Raw genomic sequence first — 22243 nt, 5'->3', positions numbered from 1 at the left:
CATAGTAACAATTTAGTGAGTGGTATACTCACCAAGCAAGTAAGTGGTATTTCATGTACCACGATCACCAAGCCGTCGTGCACTACCTTCAAGCCCTAGAACATATAACACATACAATGAGACTCGATAACGAGTCATATAGCAACGCTAAACACAACCCCAGTAGGGTTTCATATACATAAAGGAGCATAATAGCAAACCAGAATTTAGAAAATGGCCTTAGTCTTGGCCCCAAATAGAAAACTGTTTTACACTCATTATGCGGTAATGGTACAACTCTCACTACAAATATCGGTTGGGGGTGTAAGACCCACCGTTTCGAAGCTATGGAACAGGGCTACAATAATGTAGAAGACCACTCAATCCAGTTCCTAGCTTAACTAGGTCGAAAATGCCAAATACTATACCAGAATTACCAAAACAGGTTTGCAAAACACAGAAAACTGTAATCGGTATATCTCAGTCCATACAAGTCAAAATTCCGAAATTCCAAAGGCATATGTTAGCTAAGACCCTCAGCTACAATTCATCAGAAGACACCAAATCCAAAATCCATACCAATTCCAGTCAAAATGGCCAATTACTATCGCAGTTTTCGCATTCTGTCCAAATCAGAACAGCTACAGTAATTTCGTCATATCTCATTCCACATTAATCCAAATGACCTGAAATTTTACAGACATCTACATCACATCAATACCAACAACTTTCATGTTTTGAGAAAAGTCTAATTCGGCCTCTAACCCAGTGATCTAAAACCGGACAGATTTGGGGTTCAAGAACCCTAACTTTTCCAATTTCACACCAAATCCAAAATTGATTGCATTTAACCACATTTCACATCCACTAGAGCCATTTCCAACCATTACAATTCATCATACAAGCCCCCAACATCAAGATCATATTAAACCAGAAAAATTCCCAATAAAATAAAAACTTCACCAAAACAAACCAAATCAAGAAACAAATCATATATTTCAACTCTCATGCCTCCATTAAGCACTAATTAAGCATCATTAGAGGTAGTAGGGTGTTTCAAGCTTCACTTACCAAGAAACAAGAGAGAGAGGGATATTGGACACCTTTGATCTTCAAACAAACCTCACCAATACACTTATTAACACTAGAAGCAAAGTTCCTATGGAGTGAAATGGATGGAAACAATTGATTTTGGTTGATTTGCACCAAGTGGAAGCTTAAAATTTGAAGAGCTTTCTTCCTTGTGGAGCTTGGGATGGCCGGCCAAGAGGGAAGAGAGAAGAGTGAGTTTTTTGTAATTTTTTGAGATATTTAACCTTTGGTCAAGAAAGTCAAATTTGTGAATAGTATCTCTTAAAAGGTAACCAATAAGAAAGTGACATGTGTCACCTCCATAAATGCATTCCTATCTTTCTTTTCTCTCTCACATCAATCACATCACACACACCACTTATCTCTTAACACCCGATAAATTTTTAACAGTATCCGAAACTTAACCTTATTGGCCGAATTTTTCCGAACTTATCGCACTAGTGGGTCCCACGTCCACCATTTACTCTTAATTTTCTAAAATTTCTCCAATGCTAGAAAAATCATCTTAAAACTATAACTGCTCATAAAATCCTCTCAGAAAATATTTCTAAGCCAGAAAATGCAAAAACAAGCAATTAAGGAGGAATAACCCTAGGAAAAATATTAGGGTTTTACGGGCTCTCACACTCTCCCCCCCTTAAAAGAATTTCGTCCTCGAAATTTCTCACCTTAATTCCCGAAAAGGTTTGGGTATTTCTTTCGCATTTCCTCTTCCATCTCCCATGTAGCTTCCTCCACTCCGTGGTTTCTCCAAAGCACTTTCACTAACGGAATCTTCTTGTTTCTGAGTTCTTTGACTTTTCGATCGAGTACTTGAACCGGTTTCTCCTCATAGGCCAGTGATTCATCTACTTCGATATCTTCCGGTTGTAAAACATGAGATGGGTCAGGATGGTACTTCTTTAGCATCGAGACGTGAAATACATTGTGGATTCGAGAAAGACTGGACGGTAGCTCCAATCGATACGCGACCGCTCCAACCCTCTGAAGGATCTTGTAGGGTCCAACGTACCGTGGTTGGAGTTTCTTTCCTTTCCCCGCAGTAAGACTTCGTAAGGGTGTGATCTTAAGAAATACTTGATCTCCAACTTCAAATTCCAAATCCTTCCTTCGGTTATCCGCGTAGCTCTTTTGGCGACTCTGGGCGGTTTGAAGTCGTTGCCTTATCAACTTGACCTTCTCGTGAGCCTCTTCCATCCATGGAATAGTTGTCGGGTCCAGTGCCTTCTTTTCGCCAACCTCATCCCAGTAAATCGGTGAGCGGCACTTGCGTCCGTAGAGAGTTTCGTACGGAGCCATTTGAATTGACGAATGGAAACTATTGTTGTACGCGAACTCCACCAAGGTCATGTGCTGACCCCAACTGCCTCCAAAGTCCAGAATGCAAGTTCGTAGCATGTCTTCTAGCGTCTGAATCGTCCGTTCCGACTGGCCATCCGTCTGAGGGTGATAGGTTGTGCTCAAATTAAGTTTCGTCCCCAGGGTTTCTTGGAACTTCTGCCAAAATCGCGACACAAACCGTGGATCCCGATCGGAAACGATGCTCACAGGAACACCGTGTAGTCTTACTACTTCGTCCATGTACAGTCGGGCCAATTGATCCATTGAATATTTCATGTTCACCGGCAAGAAATGGGCCGACTTGGTTAATCGATCCACGATCACCCAAACGGCATCGTGTCCTCTTTGCGTCCTCGGTAAACCGGATACGAAGTCCATTGTGATGTTTTCCCATTTCCACTCGGGTATCTCCAAGGGTTGTAACAGACCCGATGGTTTTTGATGCTCTGCCTTCACTTGCTGGCAAATAAGACATTTCTGCACGTACTGCGCGATTTCCCTTTTCATATTATCCCACCAGTAAGTTCCCTTCAGGTCTTGATACATCTTGCTGCTACCCGGATGGATTGTATACTTAGACCTATGAGCTTCCTCCAGAATTTCCTCTTTCAACACCTCTTCCTTCGGTACTACGATTCGGTTCCGATATCTCAAAAGACCCTCAGGACTCAAATTGAAGTCCGTTGTTTCTCCCTTTTCCAATTTCTCTCTCCACTTCCGCACCATCAAATCCTTGCCTTGCGCCTCTTTTATACGTTCCAGTAGAGTGGATGTAACCCTAATATTGCCAAATATCACCTTATGGCTCCCAAGACAGGGTTTCCACTCGCACACGGATTCTAGCAAATCCCATTCCTTGATCATTAGCCCTGCCACTTGCACTTTACGACTCAAGGCATCTGCTACCACATTTGCCTTTCCCGGGTGGTAGTTGATTGTACAATCGTAGTCCTCCAGAAATTCCATCCATCGCCGTTGTCTCATGTTTAGTTCCTTCTGGGAGAAAAGATATCTAAGACTCTTGTGATCCGAAAACACTTCGAAGGTCACCCCATATAGGTAGTGCCTCCACTTTTTCAAAGCAAACACAACAGCGGCTAATTCTAGGTCATGAGTCGGATAGTTCTGCTCGTGAAGCTTCAACTTCCTAGAGGCAAAAGCAATCACATTCCGGTTCTGCATCAAAACACATCCCAATCCCTCTCGCGACGCGTCCGCATATACCGCAAACCCGTCCACTCCATTTGGCAAGACCAGTACCGGAGCCATGGTCAATCTTTTCTTTAATTCCTGAAAATTCGTTTCGCATCGGCCGTTCCAAATAAACTGGCCATGTTTCTTTGTCAAGTCAGTTAAAGGTCCTGCCAGTTTGGAAAAATCCTTAATGAACCTTCGGTAGTACCCCGCTAGCCCTAGGAAGCTACGAATTTCCGTGGGGGTTTCTGGCCTCTTCCAATTTGTCACGGCCTCCACCTTCGCCGGGTCCACTGCAATACCTTCGTGGGAGATCACGTGCCCTAGAAATGCCACTTTCTCCAACCAGAACTCGCATTTGCTAAACTTGGCGTATAGCTGATGTTCCTTCAATGTCTGCAACACCACTCTCAAATGCTCCTCGTGCTCCTCGCGTGACTTAGAGTAGACCAAAATGTCGTCAATAAACACCACGACAAATCGGTCCAGGTAGGGTTTGAAAACCCTATGCATTAGGTCCATGAAGGCGGCGGGAGCATTAGTCAATCCAAAGGGCATAACGGCGAACTCGTAATGCCCGTATCTCGAGTTGAAAGCAGTTTTCGGGATGTCCTCCTTCTTTATCAATAACTGATAGTATCCCTGTCGGAGATCCAACTTCGAGAAGACCACTGCTCCTTGCAGCTGGTCAAACAACTCATCGATGTGGGGCAGTGGATACTTGTTCTTGATCGTAACGTTGTTCAACCCCCTATAATCAATACACATCCTCAACGTTCCGTCCTTTTTCTTCACAAATAAGACCGGAGCTCCCCAAGGAGACTCACTCTCGTGGATGAATCCCCGCTCCAAAAGGTCTTGCAATTGCAACTTAAGCTCCTTTAGTTCTGCGGGTGCCATTCGGTAAGGGGTTTTGGAGATAGGTGCGGTTCCAGGTAAAAGATCTATTCGGAATTCTATCTCCCTTTCCGGAGGTAAGGCCACTAACTCATCAGGAAACACATCCGGAAATTCCCTCACTACGGCCACGTCTTCCACTTTTAACTTATCCGTAGGGGTATTAATTAAGAAGGCCAAAAATCCTTGCGCCCCTCTACTTATCAATTTCCTAGCTCGAATGCCCGAAATGAGAGCAGATGAGGCTAACCTACCCCTTATATCTAACCTTAAGGTTGCCTCGCCAGGAATGCGAAATTCAACTATTTTCGTTTTACAGTCCAGTTGGGCGTTATATTTAGCTAACCAGTCCATACCCAAAATCACGTCGTACCCCTTAATGGATAAACTAATCAAGTCCCCTAAAAACCTCCTTTCACCTATCCATACGTCGCAATCCCTATAAACCATACTAGTCACCAAACGTTGGTTCCCCGTAGGTGTACTAACCTCTAAGTCATATGGTAAGCTAGCAGGTTTTATATCGATGCCACACATGAAATTAGGGTTAACAAACGAATGAGTGGCACCCGGATCAATTAAAACTTTGGCAAAGCGGTGGAATATAGGGATCGTACCTTCCACCACCTCGGAAGACTCTGGGATCTGGTGGGGCTCTAAGGAATATACCCTAGCCGGAACTTTTGGTTTGGATCCGTCTCCCTTGGCCGGTCCAGTATTGGTCCTCGACGGTAGTTGGCTCCCCTTTCCGTCTTGTTTCAGGACCGGACATGTAGCCAGTTGATGGTCCGCACTTCCACACCGCAGGCATTTCCCCAGTTTCCTCCAGCAATTGTCCTCGGTGTGGTTTGTCTTTCCACAGTGCCCACAGGGACCGCGAGGTGCAGAAGCCGAGCTACTCTGAACGTTTCCCCTCGGTCCTCGCCCAGCTTGACCACCCCTGAACGGAGTCCCTCTGCCTGATCCGGACTGTCGACCACCACCCATGCCCCGTCCAAACTTAGAGGGAGTGCTCTTCTCACCCTGTCCAGACGTACTCCCAGGAAAGCCACGCTTCTTGGCCTGAAAGTTTCGGACCTGTAGCCGTGCACTTTCCACTCGTTGGGCTTTTTCCATAGCCTCGCTAAACGTGGTAATTTGAGCCGCCGCAAGGTCCTTCTGGATCTCAACGTTCAAGCCCTGAATAAAGCGCCTCACGCGTCGTTGCTCAGTCATGATTAATTCAGGCGCGAATTTGGACAGGCGGGTAAACTGGCTCTCGTACTCCGCCACAGTCTGAGCCCCTTGCCGGAGCCGGATAAACTCGTCCTCCTTCCTCTCCTGGACTAGAGGAGGGAAAAACTTGGCATTAAATTCCCGAATGAAGTTCACCCACGTCCTTGGTGTCTGCTCTCGCTCCCATTTCTGTCTAATTACGTTCCACCAGGAACGGGCAGCTCCCTCGAGTTGGAAAACGGCAAAAGTCACCTGCCGTTCGTCCGGGTAGTGTAGGGCCGCGAATATATCAACCATTTTCTCAAGCCACTTCTCGGCGACGTCAGGGTCGGGTCCCCCAATAAACTTTGGCGGAGAGAACTTTTGGAAACGTTCTAGTGCTCTATCTTCACTCTCATTATGATGTCCAGGGTTTCCGGGGTTGGGGTTTGGGTTTTGGCCCTGTTGTTGCACTACTTGTGCAAGTAGGTTGGTCATTTGCTGCATAGCAGCAGCTATTTGAACATTGGGGTTTATCTGGGGTTCAGGATTCGGTTCAGTAGAAGCTTCCCCCGTTTCTCTAACTGGTGTGGGTTGCCTAATACCGCGCCCACGTCCCCGACCACTCCGTGTTCCTTCCATACGGTACACTTGGTCTAGGCAAAATTACTAAACCAAAGCAGTAACAAAGCATGTAAGTAACAAATAAACTTCCACTTAACACATAACGATGCATTTCAAACAAGATCACAAGCACACATATATACAAGCCAAACATATATACAAGCAGTCAGTCAAGTACGGCCAAAGCACGTACGTACACAAAAGATCCACCTGAGGATAGGCCTATCAAAAGAAATTTACACGTAGCTAACTCTACATCCAAAACGGTTAGCTAAGGCTCTATCCCTATCCGCCCTATACACAAGACCAAAACTATCTATAACAACTCTAGAAGTCATAACCTAGCCCGAAGATGAGCTATGAGACCCACTCGACGGAGTGGATCCAACCCTAGCCTCAGACCCCGCACAGGAGTCCTTGTCGCTCACTCCTTCCACCACCTCGGCACAGAGGTTTAGGATTGCAGCGGCTCGAGTCCTCACCTTCCGAGCCCTCTTAGACTCGCTCTCACGCGCCTCCCTTAGCTGGGCACAGAGGTCATCGACTCTATCCTCCGCCTCTAGTACATCGTACTTCAGATCCTCAATCCTTTTGGCTTGCCCCTCATTGGCCGCCTTTAATTGATTCACCTCAACCTCAAGCTTGGCATTAGCTTTTGCCAGCTCCTTTCTTTCCTTCACAACTGCCAAAACAAGGGCATTCGGGTAAGCATACTTCTCCTTACACGCGCACCGCCGAAGACGGTTAAACGGGCTCCAACGAATAACGGCCCCCTTTGGCCGGATCTGGTACTTAATCATCGGAAGTGCTACACGGGGTCGCTTGGCCGCAGGGCCATCACTAGGTCCACTGGAACTGTCCATCCTACACCAAAAGTGTAAAAATAAGAATCAATAAGCTTAAAAACCATAAACAATAAACCCTCAGATCAAGCATTCCTATAACACCCAGGCTAATTCAAACCTAGGCTCTGATACCACCTGTGACAGCCCCACCTTCCCCTAAGGCGAACCAGAGGGGTTAGCGGACTGCCTGCCCAGCTCTCGCCAGGACTAACGGTACAGTTTACGTCAATCTATAACGTTCCGAACATTGCAATGCCCGCAAATAAGCCAAAATCACAAAATAAAAAAAACGAAAGTCGTGGCACTCCGAAATCCAACCAAACATCATCCAAACATATATATACATTGGAAATCAGCATTTACAAGCCAAATGGCGTACAAGTTATCTCATAAGATCATACAAGTGCATTTAGGCCAATACAAGCCATCCATTAAGGGAAACCATACACTTAGGGTTAACACCCTCAAGGAGCTAATCAAAATACATGTACAAGAGCTCAACTTGCATTCAACTATCATGACCTTTCCAAAAGTGCTCATTTGCCTGTAAGGAAAACAAATAACACGGAATGAGCTAAAGCCCAGTGGTATACCACCCAATAAGCGATCAAAGTCACATAAGCATGAACTTTCATTTGAAGTACGCAAATAAGCGATAAAGCAAAACGGTAAAAGGATACGGTTGGCTCTCAAGAGCCCAATTCCACGCTTGTAATCTTGATCCAACCCCATTGACCCTCCGTCAATGTTAAAAGTACCAAACCGTAGACCACACTTTACTTCCATTCCTTCCACCTATCATACCCCAACCGGGCCCGCACTCCATTCAGTAATATTTTGGTAATACTCGAGTTTACCGGAACCAAGGGTCTCATTACCACAAGGTTCCCCAGTACAGTCCCCGTGGCAATTCAATCTTAACGACCAAGCCCTTGCCGGCTCGATCCAATTGACTACCAAACGGGGTTGAGCTCCGTAATGCAATAAGGCCGTTGGACATCATCCAAACGACATCAATTCAGTTTCCATGAAATGGAATTCATCAACCAATATATCAAGTTCAGTAATGCAATAAAACGGTAGCCATTCAGTGACAATATCAAAAGAGGTGAGGGCGGTCAAGTACACCCTCACCTTAATCAATTCCAATATGCAAGTAAGCCTTCAAGGCATCACATAAACATTTAACAAAGCCACATAGTAACAATTTAGTGAGTGGTATACTCACCAAGCAAGTAAGTGGTATTTCATGTACCACGATCACCAAGCCGTCGTGCACTACCTTCAAGCCCTAGAACATATAACACATACAATGAGACTCGATAACGAGTCATATAGCAACGCTAAACACAACCCCAGTAGGGTTTCATATACATAAAGGAGCATAATAGCAAACCAGAATTTAGAAAATGGCCTTAGTCTTGGCCCCAAATAGAAAACTGTTTTACACTCATTATGCGGTAATGGTACAACTCTCACTACAAATATCGGTTGGGGGTGTAAGACCCACCGTTTCGAAGCTATGGAACAGGGCTACAATAATGTAGAAGACCACTCAATCCAGTTCCTAGCTTAACTAGGTCGAAAATGCCAAATACTATACCAGAATTACCAAAACAGGTTTGCAAAACACAGAAAACTGTAATCGGTATATCTCAGTCCATACAAGTCAAAATTCCGAAATTCCAAAGGCATATGTTAGCTAAGACCCTCAGCTACAATTCATCAGAAGACACCAAATCCAAAATCCATACCAATTCCAGTCAAAATGGCCAATTACTATCGCAGTTTTCGCATTCTGTCCAAATCAGAACAGCTACAGTAATTTCGTCATATCTCATTCCACATTAATCCAAATGACCTGAAATTTTACAGACATCTACATCACATCAATACCAACAACTTTCATGTTTTGAGCAAAGTCTAATTCGGCCTCTAACCCAGTGATCTAAAACCGGACAGATTTGGGGTTCAAGAACCCTAACTTTTCCAATTTCACACCAAATCCAAAATTGATTGCATTTAACCACATTTCACATCCACTAGAGCCATTTCCAACCATTACAATTCATCATACAAGCCCCCAACATCAAGATCATATTAAACCAGAAAAATTCCCAATAAAATAAAAACTTCACCAAAACAAACCAAATCAAGAAACAAATCATATATTTCAACTCTCATGCCTCCATTAAGCACTAATTAAGCATCATTAGAGGTAGTAGGGTGTTTCAAGCTTCACTTACCAAGAAACAAGAGAGAGAGGGATATTGGACACCTTTGATCTTCAAACAAACCTCACCAATACACTTATTAACACTAGAAGCAAAGTTCCTATGGAGTGAAATGGATGGAAACAATTGATTTTGGTTGATTTGCACCAAGTGGAAGCTTAAAATTTGAAGAGCTTTCTTCCTTGTGGAGCTTGGGATGGCCGGCCAAGAGGGAAGAGAGAAGAGTGAGTTTTTTGTAATTTTTTGAGATATTTAACCTTTGGTCAAGAAAGTCAAATTTGTGAATAGTATCTCTTAAAAGGTAACCAATAAGAAAGTGACATGTGTCACCTCCATAAATGCATTCCTATCTTTCTTTTCTCTCTCACATCAATCACATCACACACACCACTTATCTCTTAACACCCGATAAATTTTTAACAGTATCCGAAACTTAACCTTATTGGCCGAATTTTTCCGAACTTATCGCACTAGTGGGTCCCACGTCCACCATTTACTCTTAATTTTCTAAAATTTCTCCAATGCTAGAAAAATCATCTTAAAACTATAACTGCTCATAAAATCCTCTCAGAAAATATTTCTAAGCCAGAAAATGCAAAAACAAGCAATTAAGGAGGAATAACCCTAGGAAAAATATTAGGGTTTTACGGGCTCTCACATCCACTCGGGTATCTCCAAGGGTTGTAACAGACCCGATGGTTTTTGATGCTCTGCCTTCACTTGCTGGCAAATAAGACATTTCTGCACGTACTGCGCGATTTCCCTTTTCATATTATCCCACCAGTAAGTTCCCTTCAGGTCTTGATACATCTTGCTGCTACCCGGATGGATTGTATACTTAGACCTATGAGCTTCCTCCAGAATTTCCTCTTTCAACACCTCTTCCTTCGGTACTACGATTCGGTTCCGATATCTCAAAAGACCCTCAGGACTCAAATTGAAGTCCGTTGTTTCTCCCTTTTCCAATTTCTCTCTCCACTTCCGCACCATCAAATCCTTGCCTTGCGCCTCTTTTATACGTTCCAGTAGAGTGGATGTAACCCTAATATTGCCAAATATCACCTTATGGCTCCCAAGACAGGGTTTCCACTCGCACACGGATTCTAGCAAATCCCATTCCTTGATCATTAGCCCTGCCACTTGCACTTTACGACTCAAGGCATCTGCTACCACATTTGCCTTTCCCGGGTGGTAGTTGATTGTACAATCGTAGTCCTCCAGAAATTCCATCCATCGCCGTTGTCTCATGTTTAGTTCCTTCTGGGAGAAAAGATATCTAAGACTCTTGTGATCCGAAAACACTTCGAAGGTCACCCCATATAGGTAGTGCCTCCACTTTTTCAAAGCAAACACAACAGCGGCTAATTCTAGGTCATGAGTCGGATAGTTCTGCTCGTGAAGCTTCAACTTCCTAGAGGCAAAAGCAATCACATTCCGGTTCTGCATCAAAACACATCCCAATCCCTCTCGCGACGCGTCCGCATATACCGCAAACCCGTCCACTCCATTTGGCAAGACCAGTACCGGAGCCATGGTCAATCTTTTCTTTAATTCCTGAAAATTCGTTTCGCATCGGCCGTTCCAAATAAACTGGCCATGTTTCTTTGTCAAGTCAGTTAAAGGTCCTGCCAGTTTGGAAAAATCCTTAATGAACCTTCGGTAGTACCCCGCTAGCCCTAGGAAGCTACGAATTTCCGTGGGGGTTTCTGGCCTCTTCCAATTTGTCACGGCCTCCACCTTCGCCGGGTCCACTGCAATACCTTCGTGGGAGATCACGTGCCCTAGAAATGCCACTTTCTCCAACCAGAACTCGCATTTGCTAAACTTGGCGTATAGCTGATGTTCCTTCAATGTCTGCAACACCACTCTCAAATGCTCCTCGTGCTCCTCGCGTGACTTAGAGTAGACCAAAATGTCGTCAATAAACACCACGACAAATCGGTCCAGGTAGGGTTTGAAAACCCTATGCATTAGGTCCATGAAGGCGGCGGGAGCATTAGTCAATCCAAAGGGCATAACGGCGAACTCGTAATGCCCGTATCTCGAGTTGAAAGCAGTTTTCGGGATGTCCTCCTTCTTTATCAATAACTGATAGTATCCCTGTCGGAGATCCAACTTCGAGAAGACCACTGCTCCTTGCAGCTGGTCAAACAACTCATCGATGTGGGGCAGTGGATACTTGTTCTTGATCGTAACGTTGTTCAACCCCCTATAATCAATACACATCCTCAACGTTCCGTCCTTTTTCTTCACAAATAAGACCGGAGCTCCCCAAGGAGACTCACTCTCGTGGATGAATCCCCGCTCCAAAAGGTCTTGCAATTGCAACTTAAGCTCCTTTAGTTCTGCGGGTGCCATTCGGTAAGGGGTTTTGGAGATAGGTGCGGTTCCAGGTAAAAGATCTATTCGGAATTCTATCTCCCTTTCCGGAGGTAAGGCCACTAACTCATCAGGAAACACATCCGGAAATTCCCTCACTACGGCCACGTCTTCCACTTTTAACTTATCCGTAGGGGTATTAATTAAGAAGGCCAAAAATCCTTGCGCCCCGAGGGCACTCCGACGGTCAAGTTAGCTTTCCGGTGAATAGAGTTCACGGGAAGTAGAGACAACCGGGAGTAGTTTGCCAATAGTGAGCGTACCTTGTATAATTGATGTGTGCTATCATTTATACTTGCGAGGAAGTTCCACCTCCGTACGTTTCGGGACCTGTCCGGAATAGTCCACATCCCGCACCCAGGGGGATTCCCCCCAACCTCTGCGGGATGGCCCCCAGGTCCTCCTGGAACCCTAGCATCAGCGCGGCCCAGGGCGGCTGCCAGGGGCCTGGGGCCGAGGCCCGGCTCGGCCACGCCTGGGCTGCCACGTGTCTAGACTCAGGGTGGGGCCTCTGCACTAGCCCCCTAGATTAGGTAGGGTTGTCAGGCAGACCTAATCTACCCCTGCTACGTGGGAGGCCAGCGCCGCGCACTACTCTGCCAAGATCACCTCTGGTACAGTACTGTCACAGGGGCGCTGTGCCCGCGTCCCTTCAGTTGTCACGCCTCTTCGGTTTTCGTACCAGCATTAAATGCGTTCACATGGGACGGTTCGATTTCGAGCAACCGTTTTCCCCCCCATTTTTCCCCTTATAAATAGGGGTCGCCAGATTTCCATCCGCTCTATTTGTCACTTCTTCTTCCCCTTGTGCATTTGCATTTCCATTTTCCAGCAACCTCCGGATTTTCGTACCCAGATTCCGGCGATTCGTCCACCCTCTCCCTGCTTCGATCATCAGTAAGTCCTTTTGCGATTCCCTTTCCTTTTTCCCTCCTTTCACAATGTCTCTTCCCCCTTCTGCCTCCTCCTGCTTTTTATGTCGGGTTACTCCGACGTTACCTCCACCGCGTTCCAGAGTTCGGCCCGTCGTAGAGCCACCAGGATCTTCATTTTTTCTTCATCCTCGTCTTCACCTTCTCCTCCTCCTTCTTCTTCTGCCTCTAACCCGGACCTGCTTGATCCCATAAACGTTATGAGCTTTTCTCCCGACCGTTCTCCTTCTGCCCGTTCCCCTTCAGCCCGGGAGTTGGAGGAGACAGCCGAGCTCGATGCCTACCTCGAGCGGCGGGCCGGCTCCACTCCCTCCCCCAGGTCTCCCCGTGACTCTCCTGGCGGGGCCCAGGGAGGAGCTGGAGAGGATAGAGACTCCTCCGAGGGGACCCCTGGCCCTAAGCAGGGGGATGATCCCGAATTTAGCTACGGCTACCCTGACCACGAGAAGGTCACCATCTCCGCTGAGGCGGTGGCCGAGCTAGTCAAGTCCTACTCTATCCCCCCGGCCTTCGAGCCTAGGGCTGCCGGGCCCAGCGACCGGGCCAGCCGACCTCCCCCCGGCTCCGTAGCCATCTACAAGGAGCAGCTGATCGGGGGGCTCCGCCTACCGATTCCTTCGGCCCTGGCCGAGATTCTGAGCTATTGGGAGCTCAGGATCACCCAAGTCCACCCTAACTCGATCAGAATCATCATAGGGTTTCTGATCTATTGCAAACTCTGCTCCATTCCTTACTCTCTCTCCCTCTTCCGAGCTGCTTTCGTCCTCAAGGCAGCCATTCTTGGGTGGTACTACTTCTCCCGCCGGACCGGAAGCCAAGGTCGACGGGACAAGGGCTGCCAGGACTTGTTCTATAAATTTTTCACTTCCATCAAGAACTGGAAAGGGGACTTCTTCTTTGTCAAATCCACCGGTTTTGACGCCACCGCGTGGAAGGTCGGGGAGGTCAAGACTGACCCCTACCCGGAGGACCTGGACTCTGAAATCCTCATCCAGCTGTTGAGTTCTAAGGTAAAACTCACTGCCACTAAGTTCTCCAGCAAACAGATCTCTGCGCCCGGGCTGATGGGGACATTGTCCGGGTCCCCTGGCGAGGTGGTGGCCTCCTCTGCGGATCTCGACGCCTGTAACTCTGACCCCGACCCAGTAGTTTATTGCATTTGCATATATGCATATTCTCTTACCGTCCTGTTTTGACTGATTCAGCGATGCTTTTTGCAGTGAGGAAGCTTTCCCAGCTGCTAGGAGCACCTACTGAGGCGACTACCGCCACTCCCCAGTCAGAAGCTGCCAAGGAGGCCCCTGGGGCTACCTCGACCCTGGGGGGCGGCCAAACCCCCCAGAAGGAAACGCAGGACACCTCCTACCCCTCCAAGAAAGCCGCCAATCACAAGAAAAAGGCGGCCGGGTAGAAGAGGGGTCGAGGGGACGAGCCCTCCCAACCCGAGAAGAAACTCGCGCTGGTCCCGCACAGCCTCCTCCTCTTACGCTAGTGTCGGGGGGGCCAGTCCACTTGGGCGTTGGCTCTGCCGAGGAGCATGCCCGGGAGTCGCATCCCCCGAGCTTGTGGCACTTTCGCCACATAACTCCCCTGAAGCCGGGCCAGGCCCCCACCATACACGACCCCCGCCGCTTCTGTCTGTCCTGGGAGTTCTCCATCAACGACCGAGCCCAGTTTCCAGAGGTGGCTCTCGAGCTGATGGTGGGTCCGGTCCTCCCCCGCGATAGGAGGTAGATGGAGCTAGCCAACCCCCCCGAGCTCCTGGACGCGTATTACACCGCCCAAACTCAAGTAAGCCTTCTAGCCCGTGGACCAGTTGTGCCCCCGTATTTTGGTTACATAGCGTAACGTGCTGACCTGTTCCTCTCCTTTTCAGGCCAACGCCGCTGGTGCCGCCCTGGCGACCCGCTTCTCCGAGTTGTCTCCCGATTTGGAGAAATTGCGGAAGAAGAATCGGGAGACAGAGCAGAGACTTACCCAGGCCCTTAAGGAGGCAGACTCCCTTAAGCCAAACTGGGCAAGGCCGAGAAAGAGCTGGACACAGCTCAGGTCCAACTCGCCTCTACTAGGTCGGAGCTCGACCAGGAGAAGGCTGGTGTGGCCAAGTTGAAGGAGGACTATGCCGTCGAGCTCTCCGGCACCGTCAGCCGGGAGCGGAAGAAGGCTGTCCGCGAGTTCATCTCTCCAAGCAGTTTGAAGAGGACATCACCCTCCTTAACCTGCCCATCCTCCAAGTCGGCTCTACGCGGGCCCTGAATTAGGTAAAGAGTCTCAACCTTCCTGGCTTCAACTTGGCGGATTTTAAGGGCTACAATCCCGCGGCCGAGGAGAGGCTGGACTGGATCTTCGACGGGTACCGCAAGGGGCATGCCCTGAAGGAGCTGGTAGGCCGAACCGACGTTGGAGCCGAGCTGGCGGACGTTCCCTTGGAGGAAGGTGAGTCTCCCGGCAGAGCTTCCGGGAAGGAGCCGATGGTCTAGGGCGGCGACCACTCCAAAAACCCTTTCCGTCTCCTCATAAGGATGTGACCATGCTCCAGTTGAAAATGCTCTTGAAGGTCCATCTGAGACGGAAAGCCCCCCTGCTCCTAGGTTTCTGAATAGCTTTCACCCTACGCCCCTCAACATGCTTAAGATGTATCTTCAGCTCCTGCTCCAAGCGGATTACCAGCAAGAAGAAGAGGGTCCGAGCTGTCTCCTTTTTGTGGCTCGGCACACTTTGTAACAGATAGGCGGCTCGGAATATTTGTAATAGATAGGCGGCTCGGAAGCTTTGTAATAGATAGACTTTGAATGCATATACGAATCGAAGGAAATTTCCTTGCAATTCTCGCCTGCGCGCAACGCCATGTGCCGACCTCCTGGGTTGAGCATCGAATACGTCACCTTTTTAACCCAGCAGTGGAATTGCCCAAAGGCAATCAGACTATTAAAATCATGTACCGGCCTCTCAGGTCGAGCACCAAATAGACCCATCAAGGGGATGTGCCAGTCTCTTGGGGCTGAGCACCAAACTTTAAGAGTATTTCTGCCGACCTCCGAGGTCGAACGCGGAGCCCTCAGATTCTAATGCTTAGAGCCCCTTGGGGTCGAGCTTTTACTTCGGAGCTACAACCCGTGCCGACCTCTTGGGGTCGAGCATCAGGCTTTAAAGGCCTCTTTGCCGACCTCCTGGGCCGAGGGTTGAACCTCCAGATTCCTGAGCTCTAAGCCCTGCCGACCTCCAGGGGTCGAGCAGTCACTTGGGAGTTTTAGTCAGTGCCGACCTCTTGGGGTCGAGCATCGCATCTCGCAAGGGCGCCCGCCGACCTTCTGGGTCGAGCGTGGAATTTTCAGAATCCTTCCAAGTTTTCACGTTTTTTCCAGTCGTGCCGACCTCTCGGGGTCGAGCATCGCCTGGAAGTTTTAATTTATGCCCGGCCTCTGGGGGCCGAACGTTTCCGCATTCCTGACTAACCCTTAGCCCCCCACTAGGACACTTAGTGAGGGAATGCTGAGTGTGCTGGTGTAAGATGCAAATTTAAAAGGAAAACAAGTACAAATGAAATTAAAACTTGAAAGTCTTGAATGATGAAACAGAAATTCGGATTCCAGAGAACAGACAACTGAACACCCCGGTCTAACCTACGCTACAAACAGTCGCAGATTGGAGAAGTGCCAAATGCGGGGTAACTCTGACCCATCTACTGTCGCGAGCCTGCAGTAGCCAGCTCGGCTCACTTCAAGGACCTTGTATGCGCCCTCCCAGTTTGGGTCGAGCTTGTTGGAGCCGTGAGTTCGGCTAACCGAGTTCTTCCTTAGGACAAGGTCCCCCGGCTGGTACTGTATGGTCCTCACTCTGGCGTTATGATAGCGGGCGAGCTGGCTTTTGTACTTAACCATCCGTACTGCCGCTTCCTCACGCTTAGCCTCCAGCATGTCCAAGTTGCACCGTAGCTCCTCCTCGTTGGATGACGCCACAAAGTTCTGTGTCCGGGGTGAGGGGAGACCAATCTCTGCGGGTATCACCGCCTCCGCTCCGTAGGTCAGGGAGAACGGAGTCTCGTGGGTGGCCGTCCTGGGCGTAGTACGGTAAGCCCAGAGGACACTAGGGAGCTCATCCAGCCAGTTAGATTGGGCCAGTTCCAGCCTTGTTCTCAGTCCTTGGAGGATGGTTCGGTTGGCATTTTTCACCTGGCCGTTGGCCTGAGGATGGCCGACCGACGTGAAGTGTTGACTGATCCCGAGCTCGGCGCACCAGGTCTTGAAGGGGTTATCCACGAATTGGCGCCCGTTGTCTGATATTAAGACATGCGGAATCCCGAAGCGGCAGACTATGTTTTTCCAGAAAAACTTCTGAATTGCCCTCCCAGAGATAGAGACCAGGGGCTCTGCCTCCATCCACTTCGTGAAGTAATTTATGACCACCACGAGATGTTCATATCTTCCCGGGGCTCGGGGGAAGGGACCCAGAAGGTCTATCCCCCATTGAGCGAAGTGCCAGGGAATGTGGATGGGAATTATTTCCCGAACTGGCTGGTGGCGCAGCGGGGCGTGCACCTGGCAAGCTCGGCATTTCTGTACCAGCTTTGCGGCATCGTGGAAGACGGAGGGCCAATATTAGCCCAAGAGAAGGCACTTTTGGCCAACACCCGGGACCTCACATGTGCAGCACATATTCCTTCATGGATTTCGCGAAGGACGTAATTACCTTTCTCGGGAGTCACACACTTTAACCAGGGAGATAAGTAGGACCTCCTGTAGAGAGTCCCCCCCGCGTAGGCGTATTTGGCAGCTCTGAATTCGATCCGGCGAGCCTCGGTTTTGTTCTCAGGGAGGGCACCCGAACTGAGGAAGTTTATGAGGGAGGTCATCCAGGTGGCCGAGCTGTCTATAGTCAGGACCTGGACCTGGTCGATACTTTTCTGCTTTACTACCTCTACCAAAACTTCTTTGTTTAAGTGGCGAACGAGGAGGATGCCAGCTTTGACAGGGCATCTGCACGCTTGTTTTGCGATCTCGGCACCCGCTCGATCTCAAAGGCATCAAATAAGGCTGTTGCCTCCTGCACCTTGGCTAGATATTTCTTCATGACCTCCTCCTTGATCTCGTATTCCCCGCGAACTTGAATGACGACGAGTTGAGAGTCGCTCCGGACTTTGATCGCTGTTATACCCATCTGGTGGGCTATCCGCAACCCCATCAACAAGGTCTCATACTCAGCCTCATTGTTAGATGCGGGGAAGTCAAATCGGAGAGTATAGGTCAGTTCTTCCCCGGTTGGCGAGATGAGTAGCAGACCTGCTCCACTTCCTTCCTTGCTGGAGGCCCTGTCCACGAACAGGATCCAAGGCTCTCTTGACCGCTCCCCACTGGGCGGAGAGTTTTGCTTGGTCATGGACAGGCTAGCCCCCTCGGCGAGGAAGTCTGCCAAGGCCTGAGCCTTAATGGCAGTACGGGGCCGATAGCCGATGTCGTGCTCGGCCAGCTCGACGGCCCATTTGGTCATCCTTCTCGAGACCTTGGGTTTGGTGAGTATTTTGCGTAGAGGCTGGTCGGTCATGACGACGATGCTGTGGTACTGGAAGTAAGGTCGGAGTTTCCGTGCCGCGTGCACCAAGGCAAGAACCAGCTTTTCAACCGGCGTGTACCGCGTCTTCGGCCCCTGTAAAGTACGGCTGATATAGTATATCGGCCTCTAAACCCCCCCGTCTTCCCGCACCAAGACCGTGCTGACGGCCTCATTGCAAGCAGACAGGTACAGCAACAATGTCTCCCCTTGCTCAGGGGCGGTCAGGATGGGCAGCTCAGCCAGGTAGGTCTTCAGGTCGGCAAAGACTCTCTGGCACTCTTCAGTCCATTGAAAGTCCTTGGGGGCTTTCAGGATCCGGAAGAAGGGCAACCCCCAGACCGCGGAGCGCGAGAGGAACCTATTCAGGACGGCCATCCTTCCTGTGAGCCCTGGACCTCCTTCACGCTCCTTGGGGGGGCCATGTCCATGATAGCTTGGAGCTTATCCGGGTTGGCCCGGATCCTATCGCGAGACAGCAGGAATCCCAGGAACCTTCCCGACCTGACCCCGAAGATACACATCTTTGGATTCAGCCGCATCCGGCTTTCCCGCAGGATGCCCAAGATTTTCCTGAGGTCGGGGGCGAGCCGCTGATCAGTCCGGCTCTTGACGATCAGGTCATCCACGTAGACCTCCATGCTTCTGCCGATCTGATTCTGGAACAGTTTGTTGACCAAACGCGGGTACGTCGCTCCCGCGTTCTTCAAGCTAAACGGCATAGTCCGGTAGCAGTAGGTTCCCTCCTCCGTGATGAAGGAGGTCTTTTTCCGATCCTCCTCAGACATCTCTATCTGGTGGTACCCCTTAAAGGCATCCAGAAAGTACAAAACGTCAAATCCCACAGTAAAATCTACTAACCTGTCGATCCGCGGTAAAGGGAAGCAGTCCTTTGGGCAAGCTTTGTTGAGATCCGTGAAATCCACGCAGATCCTTCAGGTCTGGTCCTCCTTCTTTACCAGTACCGGGTTGGCTAACCGGGTCGGATAGTAGACCTCTAGAATTATCTGGGATTCCAGTAGTTTCCCGACCTCCTTCTTGATCACCTCATTCCTTTTTGGGACGAAACTCCTCTTCTTCTGTTTTACTGGCTTGAAGCGGGAATCCACGTCTAGGTGGTGGACTGCCAGGTCGGTCGGGATCCCGGGCATGTCATCAACTGACCAGGCGAAGACCTGGGAGTATTCCCTCAACAGGCCCTTCAAGCCCTCCTTCTTCTCGGGGGGCAGCAGCACGCCTATGCGGATCACCTGGTCGGGCCGGTCTTCTCTCAAGGGGAACTCCTCGATTTCGTCCTGGGTGCCCGGCTGCCGGGTTTCGTCCCTCGGGATGTAGGGCTCCAGACAGGTCGTCTGGGCGACCACCTTCTCCTGTTTCTGAAGCATGGCCAAGTAGCAAGCCCTGGCCACGTCGGGGTCACCACGCACCTCGGCTATCCCTCTCGGAGTGGGGAATTTGACGCTGAGGTGGAGCGTCGAGGGGATAGCTCGGAGAGCGTTCAAAGCAGGCCGGCCCAGGAACACGTTGTACGGGGACTGTTGCTTGACCACCGCGAAGTTGACAGGGATGGTCCGGCATTTGGGGGCCTGCCCTACCGTGACCATCAGGGTAATCATTCCCTCCGGATTGATAGGCGGTCCGGTGAAGCCCATCAGTGGTGTCCGAACTGTCAGCTGCCCGTCCTCCAAGCCGAGCTCCTTGAACACCCGATAGAACATGATGTCCACCGCGCTACCCTGGTCGACGTACACCTTTTTCACGCGATAATTGTTGGTGATAATGTCTATCACGATGGCCTCATGGTTCCCAGACGCTAGGGGAACTGCGTCCCTTGGCTCGAAAGTGATTTCCTCGTCCATACGCATCCGCTTCAGGGAGTCATCCCCCTCAGGGGAAGGTCGCCTGTTCTTCCGAGCTGTGTGGCTGTCTCCCCCAGTAGGGCCCCCAACGATGGTGTTTATCACTCCAGCTAGGTTTTGGGTGTTCTGGTCGGGGGAGGGGCCCCGACGCTCGTCACGCCGCTCAGGTCGATCGCGCCGTTGGCTTTCACCCCGATCCCCGCGGTAGATGCGCCCGGCCTCCTGACCGGAACGACCTTGCCGCACAAACCGCCCGAGAAAATCGCGTTGGATCAGATCTTCGATCTCCTTCCGCAGGGCCCAGTATCCCTCCGTGTCGTGTCCCACGTCGCGATGAAAGGCGCAGTACCGGTCCTGATTCCTTTTGTTCCGAGGTGTCCCCATCTTGGGCCGCCGATCTCCCTGCCCTTCCGCCTCCATAACAGCCAAGATCTGGACTCTAGGCCGTGTCAGAGGGGTGCAGCCTTTCTCCGGGAGTGGCGGCGGAGCAAGGGCTTTCTCCCTCGAGAGCCGGTCAAAGACGTTTTTCTTGGCCGGAACGTCCTTGCCCTCTGGGGGGTTTGTCCGTCCCTTCCGATCTCCGAGCTCCCGATCTGATTTTTTCTTCAGGCGGCCTGCCTCCTCCGCATTAGCGGCTACGTGCGCCCTGCTCAGGAGCTCTTCCAGGTTTTCAGGTGGCTCCTCGGCCAATTTGTAGAAGAACTCCTCTATCCTGAGCCCATTCACGAAGGCGGCCATGACCACCTTTTCGTCTTTGTCCCTGACTTGTAAACTTTCCGTGTTGAAACGAGTCATGAAATTCCTCAAGGACTCGTCAGGCCTCTGCCTGATAGCCATTAGGTGGGTCGCATTTTTCGAGTAAGTTTTCGAGGAAACGAATCGGGCTACGAACTGCCTGGCCAGTTCGGGGAAATTCCGGATAGACCTTGGGGCCAGGCCCTGGAACCAGAGCCGAGCCTTTCCCTTTAAGAACATGGGGAAGGTCTTGCAGCGGATCTCGTCCGCAGCTGTTTGCAGACACATGTTCGTCAGGAAGACCGAGAGGTGGCCTTCCGGGTCAGTGGAAGCATCATATATCTCAATGCTCGGAATCTTGAACCTCCGGGGTAGGGGATAATCCTCTATCTCCCGGGGGAAGGGCGAGGTGGAGTAGCTGTTCTCGTACAACCGCGGCTGCAAGATCTGCTCGAGTTCGTCTTGGACAGGCTTCAAGTGAAGGGGGTCGCGCGGTCGGCTCTTAGCAGACCGGGCGGGAGAGTGGTCAAGCCCGTTCCGCACAGGCTTCCTCGGGGAGGGGTCCCTCGGCCTGCTCCCCGCGGACCTGTAGCGGGAGTACCTCTCGCTGTCTCCGACTATCGAGGCTCGCGGGCGAGGTGGAGTCCGTGGCTGTTTCCTTCTGGGGGGTTGGTCGCGTGACTCATCCTCCGAGGGGTCGGGAAGTGGCTCTTTCTCTTTCCCCTTCGCTTTCGAGGTCTGCGCGCCTCCAGCCCCCTCCTCCTCCTTCGCCTGTCGTATGATGTCTTCCAGCATAGGGAGGTTCTCCGTCACGAACTGGAAAATCTGCTGCCTCCTTTCTCCTAAAAGGGCTGAGCCCCCGGCGCCCCGGAACACCTCAGCCTCCCTTCGTGGGACCCCTCACCGCCTCCAGGGCCGGTGCTCTCTATTGTTCGCTTGGATCGCGTCCTTACCATCAACACAATCTTGATTACCTTACGTTTCCCACAGACGGCGCCAACTGAAGAAGCGCTGAGCTTCCCCGAACCGAACTGAATTGAGGAGCTCGGTGTGCTGACGGAAGAGCTGGTTCCAAACCTGCAAAACAAACAAGAATGAGCCGGCAAGGGGGGCCCGAGGGTTGTCCCCGAGGGCACTCCGACGGTCAAGTTAGCTTTCCGATAAATAGGGTTCACGGGAAGTAGAGACAACCGGGAGTAGTTTGCCAATAGTGAGCGTACCTTGTACAGTTGATGTGTGCTATCATTTATACTTGCGAGAAAGTTCCACCTCCGTACGTTTCGGGACCTGCCCGGAATAGTCCACATCCCGCACCCAAGGGGATTCCCCCCGACCTCTGCGGGATGGCCCCTCAGGTCCTCCTGGAGCCCTAGCATCAGCGCGGCTCAGGG

General features: G+C 50.3%; 1 protein-coding gene across 1 annotated transcript; it reads right to left on the bottom strand.

The window, feature by feature from the left end:
• Nucleotides 1-19193: 19193 nt before the first annotated feature.
• LOC140014128 (uncharacterized) lies at nucleotides 19194-21647 on the bottom strand. The gene has a single exon (XM_072064529.1). It carries the CDS (start codon nucleotides 21645-21647, stop codon nucleotides 19194-19196), a length of 2454 nt encoding a protein of 817 aa, XP_071920630.1.
• Between the last annotated feature and the right edge of the window lie 596 nt (nucleotides 21648-22243).

This window comes from Coffea arabica, chromosome 9c, assembly GCF_036785885.1.
Source record: "Coffea arabica cultivar ET-39 chromosome 9c, Coffea Arabica ET-39 HiFi, whole genome shotgun sequence".
NCBI classification, from domain to species: Eukaryota; Viridiplantae; Streptophyta; class Magnoliopsida; order Gentianales; family Rubiaceae; genus Coffea; species Coffea arabica.
The sequence above is the reverse complement of the archived record's forward strand: the minus strand, read 5'-3'. Positions and strand labels throughout refer to the sequence as shown.

What these genes read in the sequence shown, in the direction of transcription:
- LOC140014128 (XM_072064529.1), bottom strand. Translation starts at nt 21,647, where the DNA reads ATGCTGGAAGACATCATACGACAGGCGAAGGAGGAGGAGGGGGCTGGA.